General features: G+C 53.2%; 1 protein-coding gene across 1 annotated transcript in view; it reads right to left on the minus strand.

Moving 5' to 3' along the window:
* The window catches only part of LOC101869449 (gamma-aminobutyric acid type A receptor subunit epsilon), a 34,760-nt gene extending 24,624 nt beyond the window's left edge, over positions 1–10,136 (minus strand). The window contains exons 1-3 of the mRNA XM_005151207.4: positions 10,012–10,136; positions 4,371–4,519; positions 4,110–4,177 (exon numbers count right to left, since the gene is read on the minus strand). Coding sequence (XP_005151264.1) covers positions 4,110–4,177; positions 4,371–4,519; positions 10,012–10,067 — 273 coding nt within the window. The 5' untranslated portion in view covers positions 10,068–10,136. The remainder of the gene's footprint in view (positions 1–4,109; positions 4,178–4,370; positions 4,520–10,011) is intronic.
* Between the last annotated feature and the right edge of the window lie 1,613 nt (positions 10,137–11,749).

Raw genomic sequence — 11,749 nt, forward strand, 5'->3', positions numbered from 1 at the left:
GACATGACAAGAGAACCAAGGTGGTTCATTGCAGCAGGCTCAGCTTACTGATAAACCAAGGGCACCTAAACACTACGTTAATGGGAATCTAATTGGGCATCCAGATCCATGACACAGCTTGGAAAGCTGTGGTGCTGTGGGTGATAACTCATTTGGCTTGAGGTGCTGCTGGCTGGCACCCAGAGGCAGCAGGCGGCTCTGGAAGGGCTCATGGCCAAGCACATCCTTTCCCTGATGGTGTAAACACAGCTTCCCATCCTTCCCACCACCCCGAGATGCACCAAGTGTCCCAATCCCACCCAAAGACAACAGGTTCATGGTGATAAGGGAGGAAGTCCCAGTCCATCCAGCATCTGGAGCAAACAGCTCTCAGACCTGATGGTCCCACTTCTCTGCACTGTTTTCCTCAGCCCATCCTCTTTCAACCAAGCCCCATCCCACTTCCTATCATTTAACTATCTCCTAGCTTCATTTCTGGTTACTGCCGCATTTTGACTGGCAGAGCACAAAGGGTCCTTTCCCCAGGGAGAAGAGAATGTAAATTTGCTCAGTTACCTTAATGGAGAACAAGACTGCCATTCTGGTCTACAGATGATACAGGAAATCACTTTACATCTCTCCCCCCCTCCAAATGTGCCTGCCTTCTGCCAGCTCCTGAATGTTCATGTTACTTATGACAAATGATTGATGAGGGGATGCTGAATTCACACCCAGCACAGGACATTTTCAAATCACCTATTCATTTTTAAGGACTGGAATCAGTTTTGTATCCTGACGTGATTTATCATTTGGAGGTTGAGCAGTGGCTACACAGGACCAACTTCCAACCCCTGACAGAGCATCAGCAGGCTGAAGGCAGGGATGTGGTGAGTAGTTAACCATCTGAGGAGCGAGCAGAGGCTCACAGGACACCAGCATTCAAACTACATTGCTTAAGCTGGAGCCACCAGCATGTCAAGCCATGCTATAGCCCTCTGCTTCAGATTACACAGACCATGCTGGTCCAAGCTGATAGCCACAGTAATGCTGCTGTATTTAAAAGCAGAACTAGGTTTTTACCTTCTACATAGCCTGGCTATGTGAAAGAGCAATATTTACATAAGATGCTGTCGTCATAATGCACCTAAAAGAGATCAGTGGGACATTTCCCCTCCAGCAAGCTTCCAGCCTACATGAGCCTCTCTATCTGTGGCACAGAGAAATTTCACCATGGGCTCAGGAGAGATCTAACTGGTTCCTTCCCTCAGATATGTCCATTTCCTCAGGATGCATATGGGAATAAAGAAAGATCAGGCATGTGGGATGGGCCTGATAGTTGGGAGAAGGTAGAGCTTCTCAGATTGGAAGAAGCTATATAAAAAGAGGCAAAATGGGAATGACACCCTCAGCAGACAACCTGTACCTTAGGTTTGATGCCAGTCTGCCAGCAGCTGGCACAACCCACAGAATGATTTAATTCATTGTATCAGCATGGAAAGGCAAACAAACACAAAACAAGTGGGTGAAGAAGCCAAATCTAGAGGTGACACCATGACAGTGCTGCCACAGCCCCTTTCCCTTCCTTCAGGAATCACTATAGCAAGATGCAGACCCTTTCATGAGCAGGGGGAGGTATTCAGAGTACAGATGTCAGAAAGCTGCCATTCAAGGCTACAAGACCAGGGTGTAGTTGTCCTCAGTACTTTTAGTATCAGCCCAGCATCTCAGGGAGAAAGGTTTTAAAGCCTAAGGGCATCACAGATTCAAGTGTAGGAAGTTGCTCAAGGAGTGATAAGGTAGGGAAGGGAAAAAGAGAAGAAGTGCCCATAGCAAATCTACTTGGAGAGTCATATGGAGGTGTCTTCACCTTGGAGAGTCATATGGAGGTGACTATTGGGATGCAGCCAGTAGGATCTGGGCACTTCAGAGAGACAGTTCAGCCAGTTATGAATGATGCCATAAAGCCTCTTAACTGTCTCTACATCAAGTGTTTCCCCCCCACCTGAGCAGCTCCTCACCATGCCATTCCCAACAAATGTCAATCCCTTCCTCATGTGGGGAGGCTGAAGATGTGCAGATTAGCCCTGTGGCAGCAGCTTCCCCAGCAGATATAGGCAATTCCGATTGTCAGTCCCGCTTTTACACTCCTGGCTTGCTTTAATAGCACGGGGAGCCCTTGGGATCCTGTGCAGTTGTGGAGCCCCACTTCATGAGTGTAAAATTGCTGCTGATGCTTAGGAAGAGCCAACCACATGGGCTGAGCTGCTCTAGGAAGAGTCAGAGCTGTTTTAAACAGCACTCTCCCAGGATTCTCTGATGTCTCGTAAGGGCTGAGTTCACACAACAGCTCTTCTCCTTGGTGGGCATGGCTGTTGTTACTGCTCTGCATCCTGTTTCCACAAAAACACTGAGAAGCTGAGTATGCCTGAAGCCATATACAGTTGGTATTAGCTTGGTGGATCTAAAAACCTGAGAGATTGGGATGGATGTACCCATCACCACGGCATAAGCTATGTTTCTTAGGAAACCAGACTAGCAGCAGTGCCTGTATCTCCTTTTAGCAGGAGATGAACTCTGGATGCAAGAATGGATTTTATAAGCCACTCTATTGCTAGTACATGTGATCCTGCAACAGGGAGGAGAGCAGAACGTCCAGCAGGGGTAGGAAGGGGTAAAGTAAGTGGATGAGAGGGAAAAAGAAGGAACGAGGATATACACTGTGGTTTTGCATGGTTTGCTTGGTCAGTGCAGAGCAGACAGCAGAGCCCCCTATAACAAAACTCTAATGCTCTACCTTCAGGCACAGCAATGGTCAGGGACACGGGTACATCCTGCACCCTTCCCCCTGCACTGCTGCTATTATGTTGCTGTGGCTTTATGTCCACACACCCACATGGGATGGAAGGAACTTGTGGTATCTGCTGGCAGCCAGGGATGACATTCACATGGCTTGGGCTGTGGTTGAGGCCATCCCTGCTGGGCCTCCTGATGGTTCCTCATCGTGCACCCAGCCAGGTACCCATCTGGTGGCTTATGAGCACATGCTGCTCAGAGGCACATGCTCAGAGGAGGCTGGTCAGAAGGGCTGTTTGAAAGGCTCCCTGGAGCGGAAGAGGTACTGCACCTACAACACCTCCGTACCCAGAGGGCTTGGCTCAGGGGAAATTTTCTGTTTGGAAAACTAAAAATAACGTGCCCATCCTGAGAACTTCCTTTTCCAGGGGGCTGGTTTTGTCCTGCTCTGCTTTGCACTGACAGACACAAAAGCTAAATTGTCCTGGCTGTACCACTCCTGTCCTCTCCATCCCAGTGGGCTAAAGAAGTCTTCTAAAAGCAGTTATGTTTGTTTCTTTCTAAAAAAGAGGGGAAAACGACTTCACAGAATAATAATAATGTTAAGTTTCCTGTGAATAACATCATATATATTGTGTGAATAAAATAATCAACAGCTGCTTTTCAGTGCATGGCCTGGGAGATCTTCACACCAAGTGTTTCTGCAGCTCCCAATGCCATGGGGTCCCAAGCCATAAGGAGAAACTGTCAGAGTTTTGGTGCCATCAATCTAAGGTGCTGCATGCTGGAGAACAGCCATGGGATCTGAGGCACCCTGCGTGCCTCTCCCCAGCACTGCAGGCCAGGCCTGGGCATCCAAGTTTCACACCAACAGACCATTGCCATGGAAACCATCTCCAGGTACCTATTTCAGTCCTCCTGGGAAGCGCTGCTCTCCTTCCCAGCCACCACCACACTGGCTCAACCAGGGTAGTGCAACTTGCCCCAAGCATCCTGGTGCCCATGCACTTCCCAAGCAGGAGAGGTGCTGTCCACACTCTGCAGTGAGGACCACAGAGCATCATTATCCTTCTCCCTGAGCTCATGGTAATGTTGCTGAACTCTCCAAGGGCACTTTAAGACCCTTGCTCCTAACCAGGGATGGCTGTCAAACCTTTGTAGCTCCATCTATCAGCAGGTCAGAGCACCTCTTCCCAAGGGAAGGGAAACAAATCCACTTCTTCTCATGACAACATCACCTTCCCACCATGTCCATCCAGTACAACACAACCTTCCACCAGTGCCAAGCCAGCTACATCCCGCTCTCCCAGCGACCCTCCAGCAACGGCCCCACTCACCATCTGGATGACAGACACCGGCCCGATGCTGTTCACGTAGATATCCACATCAATAAACGTGGGCTTGACTGTGAACAAAATGAAATAGGTAATGGTGAGCTGTGGCTGAGGTCGTTTGTGAAGGGCTGAGGACCAAGGGAGCATCTGGGATCAGCGTGGCTCCATCCCACCAAAAATCCCAACTACACCAGCCACAAAAGCATGGAAAACACAAGACACGGCTGGGACAGGTCACCAGAGGGACCTTCAGGGGACACTTACTGCCAATGTCAGGCCTCAGCTTGTTGTCATAGTTCTTCAGCAGCGAGTTGAGGATCTGCGTGGCATCAGTCTCCTGTGCCTTGGGGGTGAGGACCCAGGTTTTATTGATGCTGAGGTAATCATAATCATATTCCTCTGTGCTCTCACACCTGAAGCAGGGGGACAAAGGAGAGAGAACATCACTGTTGCAGCTCTTTGGTGCTCCGTGGAAGTAGAGGCACAGCTGGGTTTGAGAGGCACTAAAGGAGGAGGATGGAGCACTGCTAGAATGCAGAACATAAGGACCTCAGGGGGCTCCTCTCAGCCATACTGATAAGAAGACACAACTCATCCAGTACCTTTGCTCACTTCAGGGTCCCCAGACATGCAGGGTCAGGACTAGCAGGCATGGGGTGCCCTACAGACTCCCCAACTCTGTTTGGAGACCCACTGCTCATCCCTGAGGTATGGGAGCCAGTTCCTGCCCTCCCCTGTGGCATTCCTGCCTGTCCCAGCCTGGCCCCCTGCTGCCAGCCCCTCCTGCTGCCTGTTAACACCAAATACCTCAGCTGCTCTGCCTGCACCTCTGATGAAGATGATGGTGACCAAACAGCATTTTGGGGGTGCAATGCACTCACAGTAAAATCACTTCAGAGGAAAGAGGTCCTAAACCCACTAAGCGTGCAGCATGCACGTCTGGTTTGCCAGGAAATCAGCCATCTGCCCAGCACATATCCTTGGAAATTAAAGCCTTATGCAAACTCCTCTGCCCTCAGGCCAAGACCTGCCACAACCCATTCCCTGTACCCACCAACCCTTCCTCCCCAGCCTTTAATTTAGCATGAGCTCCCATTTAAAGATGCTCCACCTTCCTGATCTTCTAGTTCCAACCCAACAAGGAAAGCTTGAACCCTCCTTTGAACCACTTAGCAACAGCTTCTCCCTCTGCCTTTCACATCTGCCCTTTCTATACCTTTTGCACCCTTCCCTTTTCCTAAAGGAGTTTTTGGAATCACAGAATGGTTTGGGTTGGAAAGAACCTTAAGATCATCCAGTTCCAACCCCCCGGCCATGGGCAGGGACACCTCACACTAAACTATATCACCCAAGGCTCTGTCCAACCTGGCCTTGAACACTGACAGGGATGGAGCATTTACCACCTGTTTAAGCAACCAGTACCAGCACCTCACCACCCTCACAGTAAAGAACTTCTTCCTTATATCTAACCTGAACTTCCTCTGTTTCAGTTTAAACCCATCACCCCTTGTCCTATCACTACAGTGCCTGATGAAGAAACCCTTTAATTAAATTAGGTCCACATGGTCACAAGGGGGAATTCTAACCACCTGCTGCTGCTCTGGGCAGCTCATTGATGAGCTTGTCCCCACAATGACACAGCCACGCATGGGAGAGAATGCTGAGCATTCCCACACTCGGGACACCCCCCTCCATGTCTGCCATGTCAGTGTGTCCCCCGCTCCAGCACCATAAAGGGTCTCACAGCAGGAGCTGCCATTGTGTTGACACTTCCCAGCTGGAACCTCGCATCTCCGAGGTTGAATGAGGCACCACGGATACACAACTCCTTTCAGTGCCTGAGGATGCAGAGCCTGGCAAAGGCACTTGAAGGGGGAAAAAGAGCATTAAATTGACACATTGCAGCCAATTTATCGGATGCTTCTGTTTGAAAACCCCTGCTCAAACTTGCTTTCACAACCACTTTAAACCCCTTTGCATCTCCCCAGCTTTGAGGTGCTGGGCTGTGTCCCCCGACAAGGGCTGTGCTGCGTGCATCTGCCTGCCTGCCGACACACATTAGGTACTGGTACATCAGCTTGTTGTTTCCTGTCTGATTGCGCTGCACTTTCTAACGATGCTTAAGGAGTCTTAACAACACTGTCAGGATGCGCTTCCCTATGTGAGCGGTGGCAGCGCGGGCTCGCCTGGCTGTGTGCTGTGTGCTGTGTGCTGTGTGCTGTGTTCATGCTGTGTTCACGCTGATGGCTCCGTGGCATCCAGCAGCAGCAGCAGGAGGCACAGGAGACCATTGCTGCACCCTCCCAGAGATGCAATCTGGGGCTGGCCTCGCTCCTGTGGGATGCAAACCTGTGTCTGTGCCCACAGCCCAGCTCGGGGCAGGGGAAGCAATCCTAACTGCTTCCCTTTGCTGCCGGTGCTTGGGGTGATGCACATGCCTCTATCAGAGTAGGAACAGCTACATGGAAACCTTGTCTCACTGTTCCCTTGATCCTACCTGAAGCCAGCCCAAGACAGGTCACTTGCTGGCACTGAACTCCTCATGTCTCCCTGCACAAACAAAACCCAGTTCTTCCAAGCCCTAAGACCACAGGAGAGTCCAAAACCCCACTGTGGGGATGAACAAACCCAGGCTGGTTACTCTGACCTCGGGCTTCTGTCTTCCCCCCATTTAGTGTCATTGATTAACACCCTAAGGCTTGGGGTAGCATTCCCAGGGAGTCACATCCCTGTTACAGATGCTGTGACACTACCAAAAATATGCTTTTTGCTAATGCAGCTAATCCTGAGATACTAAACCATACTAAGCCATCTTAGCATAAGCAAGCCAGCTTTTGCTGGAGAAAACATGCTTTTGCTGGGTGTCTGTGCTCATACAGCCACATACCAGCTCTTGCTGGTCAGGAGTGTGACTTTTAGGCCACTCTATGCAAGATTCTGCCTCCTCCCCAGTCTCTCTTCCCAGTGGCCCCACTTCAAGAAGAGAAGAGTCCAAAAGCTATTACAGAGGAGAGGAATTAAGGTGACATGTACATGTCCCCCCACAGCTGCTAATGGAAATGTCACAGTGCAAACCTGCAGTGATCCCAGTGTGCTCTGAACACTCGCTGGCCCAGCAGCATTGTCTCCTGTCACAAAGTGACTGGCTGGGTGACAGGGAACAGCCAGTTCTCATATGTCTCCATGCAGCCAGGAGGAAAGGCAGACCCACGTCTCCTCACCTCCACTGCTGAAATGTCACAACACCCACCTCACACCTTCAGCATCCCCTCCTGCTCAGCCATGGGGCTGGGATGAAGCTATGGGCATGGGGTGGGCAGGACAGAGATGGGACATGGGGAGGAATCCCCTGCTCTGACACACATGGTCAGGGCTGTGGCAGCTCCTGCTGGTGCCCAGAGCAGGAGGCCTGCACGGCAGGGAGGTGTCCTTTCAGATGCACTCACATGTACGGATGAGGTTGGACAACCCTCCTTGGGCAACCCATGGCATTACAGCACGACAGTGCCTACCTCGCCTCCCCCATTCTGCTTTGCTCCAGCAAACACCGGTTTTGCTGAGGTTTCCAAGCACACTGATGGTCAAAGTTAAAGCCACCCAAAGAGCTGGTGGCTGGCTCCATCCCCTCAGTGCACAGGCTGTCTGACTGGTTTCCCTTGGCAGGAAGAGGGGAAGAACAACATCTGACGTGAGCCCACTCACACATACCTAACCAAGATGCAGACCCACTACTACTTGCAACCTGGTGCATTAATGAAGTCTGAGATCAGTAAATTAATGGTAAATAGCATAGATGCAGCCCCTCTGCAAACACAGCTCAAAGCCTGCCCTGCTCCAGAGGAACAGACAGCAACAAAGTGCAAGAGCAACATTTCCATGGTTGAAAAGCACTGGTCAGTCCCAATTACCCCATGCTAATGTGTCCTTCCAGCCATCCATCCCAATGGCTCCAAGGGTTGTAGGCACAGGGATGTTCATGCAAGTAACCATAAACTAGAAGTGGGTAGAGGATTTAAGGATGGGGGCTCACTAATCTGTACCCTACCCATTTCACATGTTCTTGTACCTCTCCTTTCACAACATGCTCCACGAAGCCTCAATGGTCAAGCCTGCATGTTTTCAACCATCTACCAAGCCCAGCTTTCTGGTGGTGTGATGCTGTGCAGGGATCCTGCCTTCAGGGCTCAGTTAGGTGCCTTCATCCCAGCAAAGGCAGTGCCCTGGAAACGCTGGTAGTCTGGTTCTGTGGTAGGGGGACCGTCCAGGGATGCTGAGTCACCCAGCCCAAAGCATCCAGCCCACTCCAGCACCAGGGGATGGGTCTTGCAGCTGGATGGGAGAAGAGCTCACACACACATGCAGCATCTGAACGGGTCTCCTCACCCAGGCACCCACCATTAAGTACAGGGCAGGTGAGATCCATCCCTGAAGCTATAGCCAGGAAGAATGCAGTGAATGCAGAGTAAGACCCTGATATAAGTTGCTCCTTTTCTCCTTCTTCTCCCACAGGCTTGTTTTCCTGCTCCATCACACCCCCCTATTCCCCCCACACACACACTCCAGCATGCACAGACTCTGGCAAAGTGGGTCTCAGGAAAGAGCTACACACGAGGGACTGGGCAGAAGGGAAGCCAGGCCAGCCATGGGGCAAATCTTCCTGCTCAAGGGCATGTGAATACATGACTTAACAGCTCCTCCGTGTGATCTTGCAGCTTACCACTCACCCTCTCATAACGCAGTGCTCATGGCAGTGTGCTGCAGGGATGGTAGGACACATGAACGGGGACCACCACAGACACCCCCCCCAACTAGGTCCTCAATGCCCCCCAGTGCCAGCACATTGGGTGTCAGGGCACAAGCCATAGGGCAGCTCTTGTTTCTTCAATCCCAGGAAGTCCAAGCCCCAGATGGACATGCAAGGATGGACATTCTGCCCGCGTCCGAGGTTGGGAAGCCTTGGCAGAGCAGACTGTTAGTAGCAGGATTCATGCTCCCTGTCCCTGACTGCATTTGTAATGGGATTTGATCGGCTTTAAGGCAGCTTATTCTGCCAATTAGCTTCAACCAGTAAAATCCCTCTCCCCCCCAAGCCCTGGGGGGAACAATCTGCTGACAACATGTTCTTTCCCCATCTACCCATTTAAACTCACCAGTGGGGATAGGGATTGTAAAAATAAAACAAGGAAAAAGAAACTTGAAGCCCCTCTTGTGCGTGGGGCCTTTCATTGCTGTTTACAGGGAAGCACTAGGAACCTTGGGCCCTGGGAGAGAGCTGTCACCTGCCTGCCCCACGCTCCGCTGGTGGCATCGGGATCCTGCCAGCACCCGGAGCTGGGAGCCGGGGCCAACCTGTAGAGTGAGGCAGGAACCTGCGCTGCCCTCATCCTGCCAGGGCTGCGAACCCTGCGGGGTCTTCAGGAGTGCCAGGGGATGGAGTGCAGGGAAAGGGATGCAAGCCCCTTTCCCCCCATCCCGACTCTGCGTGGAAATCCCCCGGTGATGGATGGAGCCCTCAGGAGGTGCTTAGCTCCCTCTGGTCCTGCTCTGGGCACCGCCAGAAGGGGCTCAGCCCCCGACAGGATTCAGCCAGAGAGGTGATGGCGGGGTGGAAAACGGGATGTCCTCTTCATTCCCGGCATGCGGAGAAGGGGACCTGGGGTGCAAAGGACACGCAGGCAGTAGGTGCTGCCGCGAATAGACCTGATCCTGCCTTGGGGGCGGCTGGAAGGAGCCGCTGAGGGCACAGAGGTGCTCAAACCCCCGCTGAAAGGGGGGGGTGGGTGGTGGGGGGTGGCATAAAGGGGCCATGAGGATCGACGCTATGTCCCCAGCCCCCTCCCCTCCCATTGCCCCGAAGGGTAAACTGAGGCTGGAAGGGTCCTCCCGGTGGGCGGGGGGGTCTCACCTGGCTCGCAGGACCGGCCCGAGGGCCAGGCAGAGCAGCAGCACCGTCCCGGGCATCTCGGCGAGGCGAGGACCGGCCCCGGTGGGGGGGAGAGGGGGGGAGGCGACGGCGGCGGCCGCGCTTCTCCCACCCCGGCGGGGCTCAGCGCGGAGCCGGGCGGGGGGCGGCGGAGGGACCCCCCCGCTGCCCGCTGCGCCGCGCTCCAGCCCCGCCGCCGCCCGCCCGGCTCCGCGCTCCGCGCCGGAGGGGAGGAAGGGGAAAGTTGTGCATCTCTTCACCGGCGGGGAGGGGCCGGCGCACGGTCCTACCGCCCCGCGCAGGGGCCGGCTCCCCCCGAGCCCCCCCGACGGCCGAGCGCCAGCGGCGGGGGCCGCACGGCGGAGTCAGACCCGCGCATCCGCCGCTGCCGGGGAGCCGGCACCGTCAGCGAGCAGCGCCCGCTCCCCCTCTGCGCAACGAGGCGCTTGGTTTCTCTTAATAGTGGCTTTTTTTAATGCACATCAGTGGGTGTTTTTCCCTAAAAAAAAAAAAAAAAGGAAAGAGTGAGTAATTATTGTTAAAATATGCAAAGTGTCAGCTCCCGCTGGGCTGAGCTGCGCAGGGAGACGCAGCCGGGAGCGGGTCCTTTCCCACCTGTTGGGGATGCTGTCCCGCAAGAAAAAGCCGGGCCAGAGCATGGGTAGGAGCTGCGGGACAGCTGGGGGCGCGGGTGGGCTCTGGGGTCAGCCTGGTGAGCTCTGCTCTCTTGGTTTGTGCCAAGCGTTTCTTTGCACTGCTGGCATCTGAGTTGTCAACAGCAGCAAGAGTCCATCTTGGCGAGTGTGGGGTGATAGTGGCTTGGAATAAAGTTTGTGACAGGTACATGAGGTGCCGACAATTGTTCTTCCTCATCTGGTTACAGCGTGAGCTGGAGGAGCCCCTGTTCAAGGGGCCTGGTCCTATGCCTCCAGAGGGTCTTGGAGTGCTGGTGACAAATGGGGATTTGGTGCCATCCCTCTGGACTGGAGTGGGACTGGGAGCAACTGACTTTCTTCCTCACGGCCCTGTCACAGCCCTGGCACAGCCTTCCTCATGTGAATATCGACAAATCACTTTCCTGCTCTCCATCCGCAGCATGCTGGTAACCACTGTCCCATTTGCTCAGCTCGGCAGGGTAGGGAGATTCCTGGTCCCTCAGCACATTCAGTGCCTAATAGCCGGGGCCAGCCTTGGTGCAGACTAAAAGTACTGCAGAGTCCAAGCTGCAAGTATCAGCAGCACACCTGGGTGATTTTTCAAGGCTCATCCTCAGCAGGCTCTCCCTTGCTGACTCTTGCAGTGATCACCTTAAGCCCTCAAGCATGAGATCTGAGCAGCCTCAAAGCCCTGTGAGCCAGCTGCAGCCATAGGAGACGGCATCTCCCTGTAAGAAGCAGCTGCAGATTAGGTTTCTTCACTGCACGCAGAGAAGGCAGCTCTGGGATGGCTGAGTTCACAGGAAGCACATGTCAAAAGAGTAAATAATGAATATCAAAGCAGCAATGAAGGTGAAAAGAGCCCTTTAAGCTTCAAAACAAGCCACCGATTATCCCAGAAGTTCTTCAGGGATCCAGGTGAAGCTGAAGTTGGGAAAGGTGCAAGAGGAGCCATAGGGAGGGTGTATCTGTCCAGGACTCTGGTCATGAACAGATCACACAATATCCAGGGGTTCGTACATGTGCTCTCAGCTCCCCCTCAAGACGCAGAATGTGAAGTGGTA

Source organism: Melopsittacus undulatus, chromosome 6 (assembly GCF_012275295.1).
Source record: "Melopsittacus undulatus isolate bMelUnd1 chromosome 6, bMelUnd1.mat.Z, whole genome shotgun sequence".
NCBI classification, from domain to species: domain Eukaryota; kingdom Metazoa; phylum Chordata; class Aves; order Psittaciformes; family Psittaculidae; genus Melopsittacus; species Melopsittacus undulatus.